The 24067-nt window shown below is 36.5% G+C and overlaps 1 protein-coding gene across 3 annotated transcripts in view; it reads left to right on the plus strand.

Moving 5' to 3' along the window:
* The window catches only part of tbc1d22a (TBC1 domain family, member 22a), a 180446-nt gene that overhangs the window by 105736 nt on the left and 50643 nt on the right, over positions 1-24067 (plus strand). For all 3 annotated transcript variants that reach the window (XM_052120295.1, XM_052120297.1, XM_052120296.1), the window contains one exon: positions 18129-18256. In XM_052120295.1, the coding sequence (XP_051976255.1) occupies positions 18129-18256 (128 nt within the window). The remainder of the gene's footprint in view (positions 1-18128; positions 18257-24067) is intronic.

A 24067-nucleotide genomic window follows, 5' to 3' on the forward strand; every position in this document is an offset into this window, starting at 1 on the left:
CTGATTGGCATTGCCAGTAGGTGGGTGTGTCTTTACGACCAAGCCTATACAAACTAGAGGGGGTCCAATAGAACCGATGTAAAATATATAACTGCATAAAGTGCACCCTTGCCTCTCTAGATGCAGACTTGATGTTTTTTAGAATCCTAGCCCAGTCTCCCTCCTCTTATTCCAAGCATAAATCTTTCTCCCATAATCTCTTGAGAGTGGTTGAGGCTCCGTCCCCCAGACTCAGAATTAACAGGGAGTAATACACTGATGCCTCATGACCTTTTCCAAAAGCAGTAATCACCACTCTCATAGCATCTGTCGCTTTACGGGGTGTATGCTATTTCCAAAATAGTACAGAGCAAGTGGCGCAGCTGTAGATACCTACATAAATGAGAACTGGTGATACCAAAATGTTCAACCAAATTTTCAAAGGCTCTCAACACACTACTCTCATATAGGTCAGCGAGTGTAGTAACCCCCCTTACAATCCACTCTGACCAGCAGAAAGGGGACTTATTAATACCTAATTTGGGGTTTAGCCATAAGCTCGAGGCAACATTTAGATAAATATCCGAATTAAACACTGGACACTTTTGTCCATACAGACTACAAATGCGAGAACTTCCTGTTCAATACAAAACCAGAAAGGACTCTTTCAGGTGGATTCGACCAATGAGCCAAATGTCTGAGACCGAATGCATAATAATACAATAATAACACAAATTCTTGAGTAGGCCTAGCCAACCTTTGTCAATTGGCCTATACAGCTTACTGAAATGTAATCTAGGATGCTTACCATTCCCAATGAAAGACTTCGCTATGCTCTCAAATTGCTTGAAATAAGAGAGGGGGACATCTACAGGGAGAGACTGTAACAAGTAGTTACATTTTGGAATACAATTAATTTGAAAAATATTAACTTTACCAATCATTGATAAATGTAATGAAGCCCACCTGCCCACATTGCTCAAACCTTTTAATTAAAGAGTCAAGATTAACTTAAATAAATCAGACAAATTAGCTTGGAAAAAATACCCAAATACTTAATGCACTGTAAGGCCAATGGAGGACACAAGGCTGGAAAGCCATAACTGGGCAGTACGCCATCAGAGCCAAAGCCTCAGATTTAGACCAATTAACTCTGTATCCTGAGAACTTAGAAAAGGAATTAATTATTCTGTGGAGGCAAGGCATATATCTAGTGGGGTCGGTGAAGAATAATAAAATATCATCTGCTTAAAGTAAAAGCTTATACACCACACCTCCTGCCACCACCCCTGGAAAATCATCGTCCTTTCTTATTGCAGCTGCTAATGGTTCCACGGCAAGACGGAATAATAATTGGGGATCCACAAAGTTTCTAATATCTTCATCAGTAGACGAAGACGTAGAACTATAGAGATCAAGATAGAACTCTTTAAAAGCATTATTAATGTCAATGGCTGAGGTAACTATTTCACCACCAGCAGATTTCACTGAGGGAATGGTAGAAAAATACACAAAAATAGCCAAAAATACTCAGAAATAACCAAAAGCTTTCCTGCTTTGTCCCCAACTCAAAGTATGACTGTTTTGCCCTGAATAACCAAAACTCCACTTTCCGCAACAAAATAATATTATATCTGTATTTCAATCAGGCCAATTCTCTGAGGCCATCATATGACATTTGGCACTTCAGCTCTGCCTCGGCACTTTTAATATTCCCTTCCAACTCCACGAGTTTTTGTGCTTTGGATTTTTGGATGAATGATGCATACTGTATGATCCGATACCTACGAAACGCCTTAAGTGCCTCCCAAGCCATGCCCACAGAAGAAACTGGGGACCTTTTGGTCTCCATATAGACATTGATTTCAGCCATTAACATTTGTTGTTAATCAGGATTTTGCAAAAGGGATACATTAAAGCACCCACTATATGATTTATTTTTCTCCATATATGGCAACATCTCCAAACTCACCTGGGAGTGATCTGTGACTAAAATGTTTAAAATTGAGCAATCAACAACAGATTAAATGAGGGACTTATATTTTTTAAATAAATCTTATGGACTGATGAAAAAAAATGAATAGTCCCTACCAGATAGGTTCAAAAGTTTCTAAATATCTACAAGACCAAGATTTTTACACATCCTGAGAAGCGTCACTGTTGCTCTAGGTGGTGTAATTCCTAATTTATCTTTAATCTGTTTGAGACATTTGAATTGTGGATGTTTACTTATCAGTGTAATGACTCCCCTGCCGTTACTTAAGCCAGAACTAAAGAATACATGTCCACCCCAAAGCTTCCCAAAGTTTTCAGCTTCCTGCGGGGGAAGATGCATTTCTTGTAGAAAAACTCTTATGTTTAAGAAATAACCTTCCTTCTTTTTATGGGGTACCCCAACCCATTCACATTCCATGTAGAGAGAGACAGTCCACTCATATTAACAGTTGACATTTTGACATATTAGGAAAAAATTGATTATAAAAAAACAAGATTATAAAGACCACATTCCAACATTAGGGCAACAGTCAAACCAAACAAACAGATAAAAGCAAAGAATGCTCATTAAGCCCGCACACGCCAACCGGCGTCCATCCTTCTAAACTCAAACAGTCCATGTACGCCTATGAAAACCTCCGCGACAAATTTATTGGATTGCTTGAGTCCGGTGCTGCTTTTGTGAGGCAAAGTTACATAACAGAAAATACTCTGTAAAACGAACTCCAGCCAATAGGCAGAGTAAACACAAAGAATGAGTAGATTAATTCACAAAAATGTCCCGAAGATGCATTCCTCCACAAACAAGCTCCAGTTGCTAGCGGAACCAACACAAAAAAAATATGTTTCCTCAGACAGTCGAGTGAATGTTCAATTAGCCGGCTGTTCATGAGTGCAGCAGATGACCTAATCCTTCTAATGACCTGCAAAAAATCGGCAAGATCCTCCAAGTCCGCCTCAACTTTCACCAGCATTACAGACATGCTGGACAGTTGCCATTGAATTTCTCCCACCGCACCGTCCAAACTGAGTCCCTGGTCTGCGGACTTGTCAGGGGTTGAGCACGTTAGTGTCTCCAGAGTCTGAGGATTTTGAATTCTTTGACATGACTTCTTAGAACAGTTATGTAGCAGGGTGTATCAAATCTCATCGTTTTATTATACAAAAATAATTAAAAGCTAGCAAAGTGCGCAGAGCTCGCTGTTCACACGTCAGACCCCCGCATGGCGCCACGATGAAGTAATATAAAGTAGTGATCCTAACTGATCTAAGGCAGGGTATGTTTTCTACAATTAAATGTCAGAACTTGTGAAAAACTGAGTTTAAATGTATTTATCTACAACTATGTGACTTCAACTGTATAATATATTATATTAATATTTGTATTTATTTTTATTATATAATTTATTTAGCACCTGTTTTTACTGACCATTTTCTAAGAAAGAAATAAGGACCTGTTGCCCTATTATGCTCCCATTTTGTGGAAAGTGCTTCATTCTCCACTGCAATAAAAGTTGTAGATGTAAATCAATTGAGCGAATCCTTTTCACACTCATATCTTTGCCACTACGTTAAATGTCAAAGTATGCTTGGCCACTCTCATGTCTCAAATGGAGGTCATTCTACCTCCTCCATAACTAATGAGGCTGGGGCTTTAGCACACGATGCTGGTGGAAAGTTACGTGGCCGGTATGTGTTGCTGTAGAAGACCCCTGATGCCCAGACACCTTTGCACATGGGACGTGTTTGTTCTGCATCGGTCACCATATGGCTCATTTCAGTCAGGGTATAGCTAGGGCATGTTTGTCAAGGCCCACAGCAGCCCTGCGACATGACAGCCATTCCCTGCAGGAATCTACCCCAGATCATCTGCGAGAAAGGTCAAAGGACATCTGACCTTGCAGCTGTGAGCTGTTCGTCCCTTCTGCAGATGTTCAGGTACAGATGCATCACTCAGGTGCCGGGGTCATGCTCACACGACGAAGCACGGCTTTGATCAGAACATGTGCTGGAAAAACACTATTAATAGGTGCAGAGAGGACGAACAGATGTAAAGATGTCGCATACAGATGTCGCCAAAATAAAAGCTTGCGGATTTAGGACTCTTTGGTTTAACTGGATTGTAAAGCAATGCCCCATGCAAGTAAAGATTGTATTATTGGAATATATTAGTAATGCATATTAATACTAATAATGGTTATAAAATAATACTGGTAATACAGTAATATAATATGATATATATATAATATGATAAACAATGATACCAGTTAAATGGCACTATTTTATCATTAGGGTAAATATTTGCCTCCTGTATTTGATTTTCAGGGGCAATTTTACCTTCATGAGGACATCATTATTTCTAACAATTTAAAACAAGCGGTGCATTGTCCATTTATGTAAAAATATGAATTTATCAATTCAGTAATATACATTCTTAAGTCTGAGAATGTTTTACAGCTCACCCAAAAATTGCATCAACTATATCAGAACTTACAAATAAAAAACACATTCATTACAAGGGTATTTTTTTGCCACCACGTTTCAAATTTCGGGAGCATTTGTATGATTTTTAATGCCATTTTTGCCTCAAGCTCCCCTAAATTTCCATCCCTAGTGACCATGCAACGAGTTGGCAGCTGTATCAAATAGTTTGAGCGTGTTTGGCTTGAGTCAAGAGTGTTATGCGAGCCGTCATTTTCTCATGAGATAGTGGCCATCCGGAGGAGATGTCAGACATAAGGTGCTTGAAAGACTTGGAAAGCTGCTCAGAAAAAGTTTCAGTGAGAGTTTCAAATGGAACAGAGAGCAGGCGCGATCCCCTGAAGGGTGATGGAAAAGTGCAAAGCTGTGAGGGCGAACGCTCCAGGATGCCCAAGAGAATGAAGCCCATCTCATTTAAATTGCACATGTAACTCATTTAATATTTATATATTCTAAAATATTATATACCAATTTGCTGAATTCATTAGATTTTTTTTTAACAGTTTAAATAGATTATTTACCCACACTAACAGTTCTCGATTCAAAAATCAAATTGTAAGATCGATGCATATGAATCTGCAGGATTAGTAATCGATGAATCGAGAAAGCGAGTGAATCGCCACACCCCTAATAATTACATTGCAAATAGTTCATTAATATATAACATGACTACTTAATTGCATTTCATGGACACAAGTTATTGTTTCATCATCTAAGCATCTGGAACTTTCTGAATAAAACAGCAGAGCAGAGCATTTTACTGAGATTGGACTGTGCTAGTGAAAATGTTTGTTTCCGACTCCATAATAAAAATAGTTTTCCTTTCAACAATCTCTTAATGATTAATCTTTAGGAACATCTGAAGGCAAAACAAGGCCAGTTAGTTCCATAATGTGAATTCGAACAGATTGTGTATTACACAGCAGGGAAACTTTGTCCATATTTGTCCGTAAGTATTCGAGATCCAGAATAATTTGCCCTTTATGCACTTATTTATTTTTACAATGCAATGCCACAAGCATGGGTAGGTCGATGGATCACTTGTGCATGTGGTCTGTGATGACTTACGACACTCTCACACAAACATCAAGCCCAAGTCACGCAAATGCACGTTTCAGATAAGAAACGTGTTTAGCACATATAAATAGAACAAACACAAGATGAATATCATAAAATTTGCATTGGCAGCCTGAAAGTTCTCTTAGGAAATATTGTCGATGCATGAAAAAACATGCAGAAACAACATGAAAAACCTGTCCTGAAAACCTGAGGAAAGCATATACAGTAATTAACATACATACTTTTTGGCTACTTTTTAGAAGTTACTGTGTTGTGAATTCTTCACGCTTTAGAGATTATTCAAAATTTTTGTCAGTTTAGGATATTGCATAAAGATGGCATCTCAATAGCCGACTCCAAACAACAACTCGATTTTGAAGTGAGGGTCATATGACAGACTGTTTTGCTGAAATATTGCTCTCTTCAGTCGGAGATCTGTTGGGTAGCGCATTTACAAAAATAGTGTATTCCTAACACATGTTATGCATTCTGACTAGCGCAGCTAATGGTTCAGGGAAAATTCGTAAACTTTACTCCACCCAAACGGAGTCAGCATGCGTACATTTGGTAGGCCAAAAGCGACAAAGAAAATTTAGCACATTTGTATCACGTTTGTTGCTAAAATCTTAGCTGGCCCCTTTTTAATGTTCACATTGTTAAAATGTGAGTTCACAAAACCGTCTGTAAAGGGAGTTTAATGGAAAGGAGGCAGCGAGAACCGGCTTGGCAATGTAAATAATATTTTAATAATAAACTTAAACAAAAGACAAACACACACACATGACGGACATGTCCGTAAACGAACTCTCTCTCCCGCACCATCCTCCACAGTCGGCCTTTATCCCCCTCGAAGGCTTGATTAGCCTGATAAGGGACCGGGTGTGTAGAATCACAACCTGCCACAACATCCATCAGTTTATCGCAAAATTTCTTGTGAGTGATTGAGTGGTTCTTGCTGTAAAAAGATTGTTTTAAAATGCGTTGTTGACATTTCACAACTGCTTGACATATCTTATCTTAAGAATAACAATGCAGATGTCAATAAACTAGCAATCTGTTGCTTAGGATATGAATGACGAAGAATTATGAAAAAAAGAGGAGAATTCATGTAGATGTATGTTCTGTATAGATGTACAGTATGTCAGATGGCCAGATTTTTGATACGCATCAGTTTTTGAACCACATGTGAAAGTGGTCCAAATCGGAAATAAAGAAATTCTATATGGTCTGTGTTTTTGGACAGAAATCAGTGAGCTTGTTTACATGCACAATCTTACACCGAGTATGCTTAATAATCTGACAACATGCAAAGTCATGCACTGTAAACACCATAAAGGGTTTTCCTTTAACATGGTAAAGACATAAATGGTTTAAGCAAAAAATTATCGGCACACAAAGGTTTTTGCCTACTAATCTGATTTTGTATTGCACTTAAACATAATTACCAGCATTCTTACTGGCTTATCAATTGTACAATGCACGTGTTGTGCACATGCCTGATGATTTTTAATCTCATACTTTCAGATTCTTTGAATAAGCTGATTTTAGTTTTTAGCAGCATATTGGTGTGCATGTAAAAGAACCATGAATTAGTCTTGCTTTCTTCCGTACTTTCTTCACTATTTCTTGCTCTGAGTGAAAAAAATATCAAATCACTGGTTTTGTGAAGTCATTGTGCCAGATCAGGCTTTCAAAGGGCTACATTGATTTCTTTCTCTTTTCCGTCACCATAAAGCCCTAAGCGGCCTGTCAATTTCCTCACCGCAGAGCGATCCTAGCCATTAATTATCTGCTTTTCAAAAGAGCTGTTGGTGCTTTTATAGGGTTTTCACACTATAACCACCTTCACGATATGGCCATTTCCACTTCCTGTACCCATAATTACAAGTTGTGTTGAAACGCCTTATCTTCCGTTCTTTAAATATTTGCCCACAGCTCACACAGAGCTTGGAGAAAACTTCATATTGATTGTCAAGATAGGGCTAGAGGTTTTTTAAGAAATGTTTTTATTATTATTATTATTATTGTATTATTATTGAATCATTTTATGATTAATTTTAAATGAATAATTTACCCAAGAATTCAATTTTTTTTGTCATTTCCACTTATGTCATTTCCAGCCTCTTGTGAAAGCCAAAATTAGATGTTTAACAGCATTTGATTGAGCTGCCACTTTGTTGTTTGTCGGCCTCCAACAGATTCATGGGTCTAGTCACGTTAAAAGACTAGTTGTGGTTGGTTGCTTTACATGTCGGTTCAACGATCTCTTCCTGACTAAAGTAGGCGGTTTTTGGACAGAATACGTTGGAAACTGTGCTAGACTTTATGCCAATACACAAGACTGACTGCAAGACTAAGAAGGTGCTGACGTTGCCCATGCAAGAGTTCTGTAATCAATTACCATGTTCTGCACTCCTGATCAGCTAAAGATTCATTGTTTTCCAGTAGCACCTTCATTTTTCAATGCCTTGAAACTGACATGGAAATAAGAGTGGGCTCACTATTAAAATTAATACACAGAGCAGACTGCTAGATGAACGAGAGTGGAAGGTATGCAGAAAGTCACCTTATACAGAAAAAAGAGAGGGTTTGGAAAGAAAAGAAGGGATAATAAGTAAAAATCTCTAATATCTTTACTTGGGCTGCACAATTAATCGAGAAATTAATAAAGATTATGACATTGGCTGCCACGATTACCTAATGGTGGAAACTGATGATTGCAGCATTCAGTTTTTTCCATTTATTCTATTCAATCCCAGATGTCTGTTGAGCAATGAAGTGGCAGTGGTGAATAGTACTGGTACTTCGGCACCTTGTCGATACCTAATTAAAAAAGATGTCACGAAACCAGTGTTTCTTCAGTAAACACTTAAGCAATGCACACTTAATTGAGAAACACTTTCATGCATTTCTTTTATCTTATTATTTGCATTGAAATGTAAGTTTAAAGGCTAAAGAAGTGTGTTCAATAGCACATTACCATATTAGTATATGTTTTCTGTAGTATCGAAATTGGTATAGAGAATTGGGATATTTCACTGGTATTGACTACTGAAATTTTGTATCCGTAATGACAACCAATCCATATGAACACATTTTACACAGTCTGTTGGCGAGATGCTTTACATTTTCCATCTGTTTGGGCTTAATCTCGACCATTGTTCCTTGTAGATGTGTTTAATGGCTTCATTCGATCACATTTGTTTGTTTTAACTGGTTATTATGGGCTGTTAATACCTTATTACTAAACTATTTTGGAATGTTACCACCAAAGTACCAACACAACCGCTAAATAGCTCTGTACATTTTATGAAGAAAATGTGATCTTGATTGCATGTGTAATTTCCATTTATTTAATCGCCAATGATGCTTATGATGTTGGAGTTGACCTGAGCACATTTCCATGATTTCCCAATGATGTTTCAATGACATTCTGATACCTAGATATGTCTTGGGTCCCCCCTTCTAATGCAAGTCTATGAGATTATGTTTTTTTTTTTATTGTTATTATTACTATTAATTTAAAGTTGATTATAGTATAGAAACAATACATGCGAAATATTTAGATACTGTATATACAAGTACATAAGTAGTTTAAGATTGTAGGGAGTTTGACTCAATTGCATCATGGGAGTGCGCGATCACTGCAAAGCTCTTTTGGCGCACTTTGCTGAAATTGTATGATCAGTAGATCTTTCTCTTTAGGATTAATGGCAAGTGTAGTTGTACACAAGGAATCATGCTTTTCCTTGATTTCTATAAAATGAAGTTGAAAAACATGGACTGATGTATTCAGCAGAAGCATATACCCTTTAGGTTATTTTTGTCAGTTAAATATCAATAAGCTTAAGGAAAATGTATTGTTAGTTCGACGACCAGACTGTTGATCTCTATTGTCCTCCCACCAAAGTAAGATATGGACTGCAACATGTTACTTATACATAAGTAAAATGGTTATTTTTAGTTCTGATGACTCGCCAAATGACTTTTGTCACCTTTGACTGTTGAAGGTGTGGATCAAATCTCTCACTTCCAGGCTCTCTCTCTCTTGCTTTCTCGCTCGCTCATACTCCACTCTCATTAGGAACTCAAACATTGCATTGTCACTGTACACTTTCAGTTTGTTGGAGAGCTTGTAGTAATTAGCAGTCGTATTAGACGATAGCCCATAAGAGTTGTTTAATGCTAAAACAATTCCGTTCCTCAGAAACGCCCCAGAACGTGAACAGTGTATCCTGTTATCTTGTCTGTTTTGTATGAATGTATTGAGGTTCATCAGCATGCAAATTGCTCAAGGTGAATTTATTTATGTAAATTAGGACACAATGTGAGGTTTTGCACACAAATCATATATGGTTAGAACGCACACATTAACATTTCAGTGCGGAACATGAGACCATATCAAATGAAGAAAAAAAAAGACTGGCAACTTTTAAATGTTGCTTTACTTTGTTGTATTTTTCTTTACCAGTGCTGTTTTTAACATCAGTTTTATCTTTCTGACCCCTGCAGAATAGCTCAAACTGGTATGAAACAAAGCTCTTTGATTTCATTTTTCCCCATGGACGTCTTGATGCTTTAGATTTCTCTAGGCAGATTTTTCAAGCATAAATTCTCCTTTGAAATTGGTCATTTGTTTTAGTTGTGCTGGATGGCATGCAGGGTTTCCACTCTTTTCAAGGCACAAATTTCCAGGACATCTCCAGGACATTTTATGTGCCCAATCAGTGTAATATTTAAGCAAAAACACATGCGTTCATTTTTGCGTTTCTGTGTTTTTGATTAAAGTTTCTCACCTCCAGATAAGCAGTTTCCTCCATGGCCTAGTGTGATTATTAATCCCTGTAAAGCTGTGATTTAATGAAATAAATATATAGTCTGAATGTGCTGCACACTTCAGAGTGCTCACCGTCTCTGTCTTTTCACACACCCAAGACTGCACGTGATAAGAGACTTTTTAGTTTAATTATCACACCAGGATATATCACAATTAATTGTACATTCAAACATAAATTTTCATCCAAATATTCCATGACATTCTTTGTTTTGTTTTTTTTGCTAATACCATTAATATGATTCTGTGTTTTCCACATACTACATATGGTAGTTGCAGTATAAGCAAAATCATTGAATTATTATTAAATAAAAAAATCACAAATGTACAATTGTGTAAAATTGTGTGTATATTGACGACCCCAAGGAAAGACTTGATGTGTGTTGTTTTCTTTGCTGTGGTGACATTTCTTTTGTTGAAACAGGACATTTTGTTGTGACATTGAATAATTAAAAAAATAGCAATAATCTTTAATTGCATCACAGCCGTAAACTATGATTTGCTACTTGCTGTTGCTGTATGGTGACTGGTGCTATCAGGGGGAGGGACAGTCTCATTCAAGACCGCAAGATGAGTCATCAATATTTTTCTTTCTGTACATGTGATTCATTTATTTATATTTAAGAATTACTATGCATATAGAATATAGATGGCCTCACTGCTAATAGACAAATTAAGGGTGTGTTCACACTTGTAGTTCGGTTCTCTTGGTCCGGACCAAAAATTTAAATGATACATTTAGTCCTGGTTCGTTTAGCTTTCACACTGGAACCTAACGATACAAAACCAAAGGCATCAGGGAAAAGTCATGACCAGATTGGACAGCTTTTATGACGTATATTTTTGGACGGAACTTACCGAACATCAAAAATAATGCTGTAAAAATGCGTTCGTTGGATGTATATATGCATATATGGTTTTATTTTTACCAGCTGAGAACAAATGAAGAGTTAATAAATTGTGTAAAGGAGTCAAAACAGTGCCAGGAATTCCTCCGTTGTACACACAAATGAAGATATACTGCAAGGACAGCTGACGGGCGGTTGAGGTCAGTTTTAGGCAAATTTCTTCTTGTTTTTGGTCCGTTTAGACATCTTTGGTCCGTGTTGCGTTCATATATCAATCGTACCAGAGTTCATTTGGAAGCAGACCAAGACCCACTTTTCAGGCAGCCTCGGTTCTCTTGTTTAGTGCGCACCAAGGTTCGGGTGACAGCATTCACACTTGTTCAAATGAACCGCACTAACAGAGCAATCGCACCAGAGTTCGTTTTAAACTAACCAAACCTGCCAAGTATGAACACACCCTAAAACTCTCATTTTAATTTCATTGACTCCTTATTAGAACAGTCTGGTTCTAGAAGTTTAAGAATGATTCATTTTTTTAGTTGAATTTATTTTTTAATGTTGTTTGTTTGTGGTAAATGCTTCTATTAAAGTCACAGTCTACATTATTTAAAAGGAAATATTTATCAATAAGATAATCACGTCCAACAATGTGCACCAGAAGAGTTAGGCTCTGCAGCGACCTCCTCTTCAATGAGGTCTCCCAACACTCTCAATTTACTTATATATTTGTATAAGATATCTAAATATTTCACATTAAATGTATAACTGTATTTTTTCTAATGTTATAGTCATCAAATTCAAATCAGTAGTTTAATATTTTTACTTTTTTCTTAATAGAGAGCAACAGTGCTTGCCCACTTTTTCAGCCGTCTGGGTTCCTGAAGTATTTTTTCCAATAATTTCTCCAAAGACTTTTAATAAAATCTTTCATAAAAGGGTTGTAAGCCATGAACCGAACCAACCAGCTCCAAGTGAATCACAGCATCACAAACTTTGATTTAAAGCAAAAAAGTATTTGAAAATCGGACAAAAAGACAAAAGGTCAAGTCTGTACTTACTCTCTTTCTCGGGGGTCGTGAACTACAATCCCATGAGTCATTTCAAATGATGTAATCTGACATAAATCGATGGAAATATATAACGCTATGAAGTTGAAATAACTTGGACTGATGGCTTCAACAGAAGCATTTACATCAATGAACAACCTCAAAGCTCACTGTGGGTCTGTCTTTAAAGGTTTATAAGTTAAATGTAATAATTAATTGGTTTATGGGATTTTTACTTCCGGAACAAGACTGTTGAGTTGTATTGAGTTAGGTCATTCACAGTGGATTATGGGATTGTAGTTCATTCCCTCATGAAAGAGGGTAAGGACACAGTCTTGTACCTTTGTCTTTTTGTCCTATTTTCAAACACTTTTTGTTTTTGCATTGTTTAAATCAAAGTTTGTAATGTTGTGATTCACTTCAGAGCTGGTTGGTTTGACTCATGGCTTGGAACTGCCAATGGAAAAACAAAAATTAACATGAAAATGCTTCTGGAACTACAACGGCTGAAAGAATGGGTGTGCGTTTTTGCGCACTTATGAGAATGGAGATACAAAACATGGTGAAAAGGTTTTTAATTTTAATAGATTAGATTTAAAAAATCATAAATGTATTCATAAGGCATAACCTCACCATCGCACCACTCGCCACTGTGTTCATTGTCGTCTTCAAATTATATTAAGTGCGAAATTATGGCGAGTGTCAAGTTAGATTAATGGAGAAATCAAATTTCAACCTGATTGTTCACACTAAAGTCGTGTTTGCAAAAATCGGATACATATCCAATTTATTTCCATATAAAAGTGCCCCAGATCGTAGTTGAATTAGTTAGATTTAGTGTTATTTTTGTCTTTCAAAAACAGATCGGTTCACAGTCAACTCCAGTCTGAATTTAGCTTATGTAAAGTAAGGTTCAATGCAAAAGAAACAGCTTTTGGAACACCGTATGCATATATTTATGTGCTACCTTGATCATTGATAAATAAGTGCAGTGTGGTGGCCTGTTTTCCATTCGCTTTGCATGAATCAACCTACTGACTATAGATTCAGCTGTGAAATAATGTCAGATTAAGTTTACATGAATCCGCCTCTAAATGTTGATCCTGTTGGACTCTAGGGACTCTTGTCTTGTGGCTTTTAAAAAAGTACAGGAAGTGTACTTTTTTTTTTTTTTTGCTAGGATGATAAATGTCATCTGTACAATCCTTAGAAAGTGACATGGGGCATGTCAACTGTCACAAATGTGGATCTGCACTTATATTCAGCTATCATTTTACATTCACATTAAAACAGTGAGTAAACAATCCATGCACAGTGCTACGCACGTACATATTCAGAGTACGAAACCATGAATGCATGAAAAACAGTGCTCTGGATTATTTGAGTGGTTGTTTGCTAGAGTCACTCATAGTCAGGGGCCAAAATGAACACTCGTCATGTACCCAATACAGAAATATAACCTCAATATATATGGCACACACATTTTACTCATGAAAAGTTCTCTTTTAAACGAGTGGCTTCCAGCCGCAGAAGGTCTCTGTAGGTGTCTGGGCGGGTTTGGGTTGGAAATGCAGCGAGGGTGAGATGGAGGGTCAGTGCAGATGTAATTATGGGATAGATGGGTGGGGGCAGAAGCCGAGCAGAAGTCCACTGCTCAGCAGAATCATGGCAAACAGCTCACTTGTCTTTCTGTGACCTCTGACCCCTCCTTCTCGCCACCCTCCCCCTCCCCAGTTACGCCCGGTGTCTGTTGTGCTGCATTGAAGGTAGAAATAGTACGCAACCAGATGCTTTCTGCTTATAGACAATCCTAAAGGCTTACTCAGGCAGATTTGTACTTTTTATTTTTTAGAGTTATGTAAAACACTGACAAAAAAAAAAAAGGATACTTAAATATATATGTAGCATTTTTGCAGAAACTAGAAACTAGAATTTTTTTTAGATAGATCCGGTCATTTAACTTTTTACTTAAAAAGGTTTGTCACGAATGAGATTTAACAACTAATAGCACGTTGTTTAAAATGAACATTTATATTAATGTTTCTACTTAATTGAATTAGCTCAGAAGAAAATAATGTCCAAGGTAACTCATTAAACTTGATTCCCCAAAGAAGTGCCGATGTAGCTGCACTTGAGCAAAGAAAAATGATATGGATTGACCAGAATGCATCTTCAGCTAAGGGAACACTAATCACCCTAATGGTGACTTTACACAAAACAGCTATTTACAGTAAAACACATCAATAATCCTAAAAAGAGCTAAAAATCTCTTTGAATTCTTAATAACAACCAATTAAATGAGTTCCTATTGACAAAACAAACATGCTTAAATTACTGTATTTAAGTGCAAGGGCTTGTGGATTATTCCACACACCATGATCATTTAGTTTTGTTTTTAAGTTCAATACACTAAATGTTAAATAAAATCATTCATAAACTTCATGTATCACTCTTAGTTCACCTTCTAATTGATATTTTGTGTTGTATACATTAATGGGTATTAAGTAAATCTAAAATTGTGATAAATGTACATTTCTGAGTAGTGATTTTTTTCATATGTTATTGTTGCTGAGCAAACAAAATATGTATAATTATATTGATAATATAATTTCCTTTTCATAATCTTCATAATTCATAAAAACCTTTAATCAGGTTAAAAGTAGAATGTTTTGGATTTACACCATTAAGTGAAATGGGTGTTTCTTTTGTCAGTGTGTGTTTTGCCAGTGAAATGTATTCAGTGTTAATAAGGATAAGTTGTTTATTCAGTAAATTTCGATGTGAGAATGACACTGTCAAGACAGGCGTGAGTTTTGACAAAGCTGATCATCAACGTGTGTGTTTTCGTGTGCTTGCATCTGGCTGAGCGATTGAGCTAAGAAATGGATTATAGGTCTTGGCAACATGCGTAAAATTGGGATTTAAAAAAAAATCCTTTTTGATAAAATGTGATATTGCCTGAAGATATGTATGTACAGTATTTGCTCTAAAATGCTTAAACGTATTTAAAGACTCATTGTTGCTAAGTAAATTCAAAATATTTGCTGCAAGAAGACAAATGTGTTATAGATTTTGTTAAAAGATAGTCAAGGCATATTTGTTTTAACAAGTTAACAAGAAAAAATGGTTAATCACTTCTTTATGGAAAAATATAACAATACAGTACATGGTAATAATAAGATATAGTTACCAATATATTTTTCATTAAACACTTGAGAAAAAAAATCCCAATGGAACTGCAGTGAAAATCTTAGAATGTAAAGAAATTACTAAAACTAACAAATAAATAAATAATCATTGTTGAATCAGAGTTATTAATCAGTTCATTGAAATGGAAAGTTTGAACTGATTCCTGGAAATGAATCAAATCACGAGTCACAATAAAAAATGGATGGCAAAACTAGTCTAATGATGTGGCCTTTTGGAAACTAGATGATCAAATAAAGTATTACTATTGATTAATATTCAAATATTAATATGTGTATAATGGAATTACATTTAGTTTTAGATTGAAGGTCTGTTACAAGGCTAAAACAATAACATTAATGCCTGAAAGTCTGTTGAAGTAGCATCAATAAATGAGGCATTTTAAAAGGTTAACAAGTTAGTTCAGTCATGACAACTCTGAATAGTTTGTATAGTTTTATAATGAATATGACAAGTTATAATGTTTGGTATTGGCGAACTAGATCTGCTTACGCTGCTGCTGTTCAATTTTACATACATACATACAATCCCAGTGATGCAGCTCTAGACAAGTGGTGCTGAGGTGGAGGAGGGTTCCAGTCAGAAAACTATTGTAGTGCACTGCAGTGGCTTACTTGCAAACAATTGAGTCAATTTAAATAAAGAGTGAGTAAACCAGTTGATTGGTTGAGAAATTGAAAATGTTCATTGAACCTATCAGCTTACACCAGTTATGAATCCCAAGATTAATGATTGCTTAACTAGGCAAATGATGCGTCCTTTAGGAAAATAGATGATCAAAAAAATATCTAATGCATTAAAATAAATTCGTCATTCACATTGTTGCTTTTTTTTTTAATTGCCTGAAAGAATTAGCGTGAACATATCGTGAATATTTTATTTATTACATCTATATACAAAAACAAAACCCACAACTAAATGCCATTTTGCATGTGAAGGTTAAAGAATGTCATCTTTGTCAGCAGGCGAATGAAGACGCATGTATTTCTGCAGGGACATGCAGTCATGCATGTCACACGCTCTGCCCATCAGTAGTGCGTCCGAGCTGATTAAAGAGACGCTCCATAAATAAAGCTGCTGTTTCCTCTCAAACATAATGTGCTCAGACGTTGCGCTGACAGCTGCGTAATTACCTCATGCTTACATGACAGCATGAGCACATGATGGCGTGGACAGAGACTTGCTTTATGGCTTTATTAGGGTGTTATGTCTTTCGCCCGGCTGGCTGTCATCGCTGAACTATGTCTGCTGTATATGTGTGATAGACAGAATAACGGCTATTATTCTCTTGCGTCTATGGAACGTCTGACGTTTGTTGTTTGGTTCCAATTTTATTGAAAGGCCTGTAATGGAGCGTTTCGTCAACTATGGCAAATTTCTTCCCTGTGGACTTTTAAATAAAAAATTTTTTTTATAATATGTCATTCCAAATCTATATTACTTTTCTTTTTTCTGTGGAACACAAAAGGAGACGTTTTAAAGAATGACCATGCTGCTTTACATACTATAAACTGTAAATGTTGATGAAATCCAAGAGTTGTCTAACTCCTAAAGGGACAAAATGCATCATAAAAGCATATGAAAATAGTCTATTCCGAGACCTCCGAGGTCCTACCAACAATCTGAAATGTAATTTCTCTTTTAAGTCTGAAAAGTCTGATGTAATTGTAATCGTAAATGTCATTTCTATCACATCTCAAATCATGTATTGTTTCTGATAACATTCTGTGATGGAAATAACCTTTTAAACATTTCTGGAATTAAATGGCCGAATCCTTTGCCTTGCTAAGATTGTTTATGGCAATTGTTTTATGTATCCTAAATACAATGAAATATTTTTATAAAATGTGACAAAATTACAGCTTGAAAACTTTTGACACAAAGTAGACTTACTTTTGATAAAACTTTGTTATGGCTTAATTGTTGGTCATGGTGGAAATGGCGGCATAAGAGAGGGTCATTCGTAATTTTCAATTGTAAACTTTCCGACAATTTTCATACAAAGAATATTGAAACGTTTATTATTATTATAGATTATTATAATGAGTAATAGTAAACATATTTAGGAATTTCATTTAGTTTTAGATTGAAGGTCTGGGACAACGCTACAACAATAACATCTTTGCCTGAAATTCAGTTAAGAAGTAGCATCAATAAATCAATAAATGAGGACATTTTAAAAAGTTTTCAAGACGTTTTTAATTTGACCTCAATGTGACAAAAAAAAAAAAACGTTTGTGCAGTCAAGACAACTGAATATTTGTTTTATGTTTTCTAATGGATATGACAAGTTATAATGTTTGGTATTGGCGAACTGTGGCCTGTGGTGGCCTGTGGTGACCTGTGGTGACCTGTGGTGCTAAGGTGGAGGAGGGTTTCAGTCAGAAAACTCTTATGGTGCGCTGCAGTGAAACTGGCTTACTTGCAATCAATGGAGTCTATTTAAATATTAGACAAAGAGTGAGTAAACTAGTTAATTGGCTAACAAATTACATGTTCAAAGAACCTATCAGCTTGCACCATTTAGTTTCATGACTCAACTTAGTCATTTACCAAAAAAAAAAGTCTCATGGGAAAGTGGCCATAGTTGAAGAACCACCCAATGATGATTTGTGATAGAGCATCAGAATGAACATTAGGATGTTGATTTATTGTTCTGACTGTTTTTGTATTAAACAGAGACGGTACATCGGCACATGCAGCAGTATGAGGTGGAGTATTTGCAGTTTGCCTTCCGCTGGATGAACAACCTGCTGATGAGAGAATTGCCTCTGCGCTGTACGATTCGCCTGTGGGACACTTACCAGGTAAAAGAGACCCTCAAGATCTCCCATTATTACTGTCAGTAACTTAAAGAAGCTTTGGTGTATGAATATTCTGTCATCATTTATTCCTTAAAAGGTGTTAAACTTTCATCTCTTAAGACATCCACTAAGCTTGCATGTGATGACTCACATGTAATGTAAATTACTTTTACATTTCCGGATTATTATTATTTTTTTTATTAAATTGGAACTAAACTATGTGGGGATCTAATTAAATTGCATCTGTTCTAAAGTATAAATGCTGGTTTCTTGAAAATGCAAGTATATTCTACACGTCTACTCACTACTTCTCTGTCATGAAATAACATCAGGACAGTGTAACTGGTCTAACATAAGACACACAAAAAAAAAGGTTATAATGGAATTTCACAATTACTTTGACAGAAAGACAATCTTTCAAAGTATTAAAGATAATTTCCATACATCCACCCTCTTAAACACTCTTATATCATTTGTCATTTCAAAAGGCAATTGCTTCTGCATTAAAGTTATATCAGGTGTAGATTTTAAACAGCCATGTAAAGGCAGAGACAATGGAAGTGGAAGAAGGTTTAGCACAGCGAGGAACCTCAAAAGTGCTGCTGACATCTAACCCAACACTTATGTAAGTCTTGCAGTCAGTTCTTGATGGTGTGCTCGGTACAGAAGCAAAGGGCTGTGATTTCTCAGTAATTGCAGCGGTCGCCACGTTTCCGTGCACTCAGCTCAAAATAGACTGAAATTATGCTTAATTCTTACTTGGATAGAATTCAGATTTTTTTTTTTTCCCCATGGTTTTTGTTGTATGCCATTATAAGAATTCCTTTGACTCAAGAAGCTCTCAACTTTTTGTCAACAACAGACGCCCACTGTTGAAAAATGCCAATTTTAGTGATGTGCTTTTAGAGTAATTTTGTAGTCAAGTTCTCAAACACATAAAAATTAGTCATTGATAATTTAACATTTAAAGTTTAAAAATAATGATATGTGAAATAATATTAAAATATCACCCATGTTACAGTTTCAAAATAAGCTAACTTCAACAACCTCTCCTAACTGGAAATTTGCAATTAGCTCAAGATTGCTGAACAGCTGTATGTTTAGAGTGTATTGGCGCACTATGGCTGCCGTTGGTGGTGGTCGAAGAGAGTCCCTGTTCACTGTGTGAAGCGCATTGAGTGTAGTGACAGAAAAGCGCTATACAAATGTAACGTTCATTCATCCATTGAAATCCGCTTTTTGTCCCACTGTTTACATTCACTTTAGACATAAATATTTTCAGGAATACCTCAGCAAAATGGGCATTTTCATGGAATTTGTATGTGTATTTTACTGTTTAGACATCCATCCATATAATAGGCTTATACACTCAGTGAGCACTTTTTTTAGAAACACCGTACACCTACTTATTCATGCCATAATCAAATGAGCCAATCTCGTGGCAGCAGTGCTATGCATAAACGCATGCAGATACAGGTCAGAAGCTTCAGTTAATATTCACATCAACCATCAGAATGGGATGAGAGAGGTCAACAGAAAATGGCCTGACTGGTTTGAGCTGGCAGAAGGCTACAGTAACTCGGATAACCACTCTGTACAATTGTAGTGAGCAGAATAGCATCTCAGAATGCACAACACTTCAAACCTTGAGGCGGATGGGCTGCAGCATCAGAAGACAACGTTGGGCATAGTGTTCCTAATAATGTACTCGGTGTGTGTATGTATATGTGTGTGTATATAAATATATATATCCTTTCTTTCAAGGAAGTTATTGTACGGCAGTGTTCTCTGATGTGAAAATAGCTTTACAATGTTGCTCTTCAGGTTTATACTCTAATATTTGGTAGAAAAAAAATAAGCTGTAAACTTAATACAAAGTTTTGTTTTCTGCATAATTTTGTAATCTCTTGTTATGGCTCTACTGCAATGACAATATAAAAGAAAATTGTTTTAAATTTTGCATACAAGATGTACTATTTTTCTCACACAATATAAAAGGATCTTTATTTATTAGAATACTGAATATAGCTGCATTTGTATTTTAGGAAGAGGAGGATAGTCATGTTTGGGGGTTTTAACATCAACGCTTTCAAAACCCCTATCGTTCACATTTTTATTTTCGCTTTTTCTTTTCAGTACAGAACAAAATGTCTGGATGTCCTCTATCCTTTTTTCTACTTGACTGATTTGGATTTGAAACAGATAGTAACCATTACTGATAGGCAGTTCACTTGGATTGTTTGCTTATTTGTTACTCGCTTGAAGTGTGTCACTTACTTCTTTCTGACAACACGACCCCGTCATTGATTGTCATGATTGTGAACGTGTACGTTAGTGTGGAGGGCGCAACAAAAACACACTCACTTGTTTGGCCAGGCACAAGTCAATAACACTAGGATATTGCTTAACGTATAATATTGATTGCCTTGTTCTCTCCGGTCGGTAAAGAGAGGCCAGTATTGTGCGAAGAAAACATGGCATATACATTCAAATGATTTAGAGGAAGTTTAACCTCATTTGATGGCTTATTTTCATTGTTGAAGGTTTTAGTTTTTGGCAGGTTTTGACTGTGTGCACCCTTGAGTTATCTGAGTTGCATTCTGGTATTGATTCGCCAGCAAAACAAACAGCAAATGCAAGGGCAAGAGGAGCTAACTGCGGCAGGATTATTTTGCTGCTTTAGTGATGCTTGAGATGGCCCTTTACACCTTTCCCATTGTGTTTCCACTTGATAGCCAAACAGCAATGTAACTGACAATATAACTACATAACCTCCCCACAAATGCAGTATACCACATCACTGTCTTTGTCCATGAGTCTCAAGACTTTTAACATCAAACTAATAGCAGGTTTAAAGTTGAAGTGGTTAGAACAGTGACATTTGTTTCCGTTGACGTTCCTAATCATGCAGTTTTCCGCCAATGTGGATGGAACACATACTAAAATACTCTGACAGTGTTTCCTTTATACCATATATACCGTTTTTATAAAGTGTTACCAATATTGCTGTTGGTTTGATCATCCTGACCAGCCTGACACAACAACATTGACTCAACCAATACCTTGAGTAGGGGCAGGCTTTCTGTTAGTTTGATCAATGGCTGATGATGGGGGGAGCGTTCAGAAAAGTTGTTGATTTTAACATTTCCGTTTGGTGACTAGTGGTGCAGAAATTAGCTTGAAGCCAATTTTTACAGCATCGTGTCTGTGGAAAAGGGCCATTTAAGTGCTACAGATGACATTGAAACAGGTTGATGTGGGTCAGCAAAAGCAAGGAAGAACTGAATAATGCGGCAAGTCTTGATTTATCGAAACCTCTGCTTTATTACGTAAGAGCATCTAATGGAAAAGTTGTACTTCAAGCTCTTACTTGACACCTTTAGACAACCTTCCTTTGTACATATGCAAACTGAGGAGGACATGCGGGTGTTATTCAAAGAGAAGAGAACCTAGCTCATCTGTCTTTGAAATGAAAGATGATGTGTGTCCTTCTGAAGACTTCAAGATGTGACATTTCCAATGCACAAAGTTGCATTGACCTGATACCACTGTAGTGGTTATGCTGTCATAGCCTAACATTACCTCGGACAAAACCCTTTCTCGCTCTTATGTGCCTCTCGTACAAATGACTGGCCGATTTCACTCATGTTTGGCCAGCATCTATGAAAAGCCCTGCTGTCAGGGCCATGAGCTTGCCTGAAAGAACTCGCTCAAAGAGAAGTGAATCCAGCACTGCGGTCTTTGAACTCGCGTAGAGAAGGATAGAGTGTGTTGATGGAAGACTTTACCAAGTCGTGTTGTGTGCATTGACTTCTGAAGGAAAGTGTTCATGGAAAGTTTTCCTAATACGAGTTACAGCATGAAAAGTTTTAGTCCAAAGGTTTAGAGTGTGTTTTGTATTAAAGAACTTTCTCCCAGCCCTGCTTATAAGTATAAAGATATGAAGCGCTGTGGCTCTGGAGATTTATCAAAACAGTCGGAGCAATATCTCGGCTTCTGGCTCAAGAAAGGGTGGAATTTATAGGCAGAAATTTGGATTGGTGTGTAAGATGGAATGGGCAGTAGAACTGTTCAGGGAACCAGTTTGGAATCAATAGAATTAGAGTCGGAAACATTTAAAAAAAAACATAAGCAAAACGAAATTCTGTGTTAATCATTCTGGGTAATAATTCTAATTGTCAAATTATACATTACGGAGCAATGTATAAACCTCACTCTTTTATATTTCTGTGTTAAACATTCATCAAGCTACTCTGTCAGTATCGCAATAAACTGTATGTAGAGCAATGTGTAAACATTCCGGTCGAATATCTGCGTAAAGTTTCCGCCAAACCATAGTTACCAATATTGTTGCATTATACATGACAGAACAATGTATAAACCTTGCTCTGTTAAATTTCTTTGTAAATCATTGGTAAGGCCTTTTTTTGTATTGTTTTTAAGAGCAAGGATGCAGAAATTTGTTGAAAGTGGCTGTATTATCTTTTAATTTGCCATTATGTATGGTGCCTCTAGTGGCACAAAAGGACACTGTTCACCTTTAAGGACTTGGAATGGAGTTTTCAGGAATTAATGTGTCCAAAAATCCTAAAGCAGTATCAATTTATTCTTTATTCATTTAAATATGCATTAAAATCCTATTTTATTGAACACTGTACTGGTCTTTTATGCTCAAGTTAAGTTTTAGAGATTGGAAATTTAAAGTTATTCTCTGTTTTGCTAAGTGCTCGATTCTGGACCCCGGTGTGAATTCCTCAATAGAGGACTGGAATAGAATGTAATTCATCCCATGCATTTTTAATGCATAACCAAATAGTCTGAAAATGACTACTCGCAGTCACTCCCTCCCTCGTCGACTCTGACAATCTGTGTCACACTAACTCACCTTAAATATCTTGATGGCCCGAATTAGCAAAGTCTGAATGATGAATATTTCATAAGCTTATGAAAACAGAAAGAACACCTTCCCTTGTATCTCTCAGCGATATGGTTTCTGTGCCATTCACAGTGCATTGTGAGGTTTTCTCAATCTGTGCTGTGTTGTTTTCACACTTTACACGCTGCCTTATGTTCTTGCCTTCCAAGGCTCTTCATAAAACCTCATAAACAGTAAACAGAAGTAAACAGAATCTCTGCAATGCAGTGAGGGTTGCATTAAACCTCAAGGTCTTCACCAATGCCCGACTTCTGTGTGGATTTCTATTCCCTTACCAAATAGTTCTATTCTAAAGAATAAGATTCAACAGCCCCCAAACACATGCATACTAATAAAACTTTGCTCTGGATTTATGATGGTAAACCACTAGTCTTGAGTGTATTGGCATGTCTTTTGCTTTGAAATGTTTTGATGAACATCTGTGAATTTCATGGGTGTCCGACTACACCACTGTTCTTCTGGTCTCTTGTCAAACCTGACAATTGAAGTTTGCTTCACAAATGTTTTACAAGTAGGTGTACAGCAACTAAAAAAATGATAAGAGTGTGCAGTACATGCCAAAAAATGATTTATTTATCAAACCCATTGCCATAACACAATTTTGATAATATGTAATACCTTCGTGACATTTTTTATTACTGCACGAGCTAAATCGTGATGCTTCAACACCTTCATTATTTATTTCACCTGGCATTTGCCTCCACCACAAAATCTCTTCTATTAAAATTCTCTTCTATCTAGACCAATGAAAAACCCATATCCATCAACCACTAATCTCAATAGCCTATGAGAGGAATACATCCAACTATGTTGTTCCTCTGAATCTCATAAACATGCTGAAGGCAGTGTTTCTGAGTCAAAAGCAATACTGTTTAGTT

This window comes from Xyrauchen texanus, chromosome 47 (assembly GCF_025860055.1).
Source record: "Xyrauchen texanus isolate HMW12.3.18 chromosome 47, RBS_HiC_50CHRs, whole genome shotgun sequence".
Taxonomy (NCBI): domain Eukaryota; kingdom Metazoa; phylum Chordata; class Actinopteri; order Cypriniformes; family Catostomidae; genus Xyrauchen; species Xyrauchen texanus.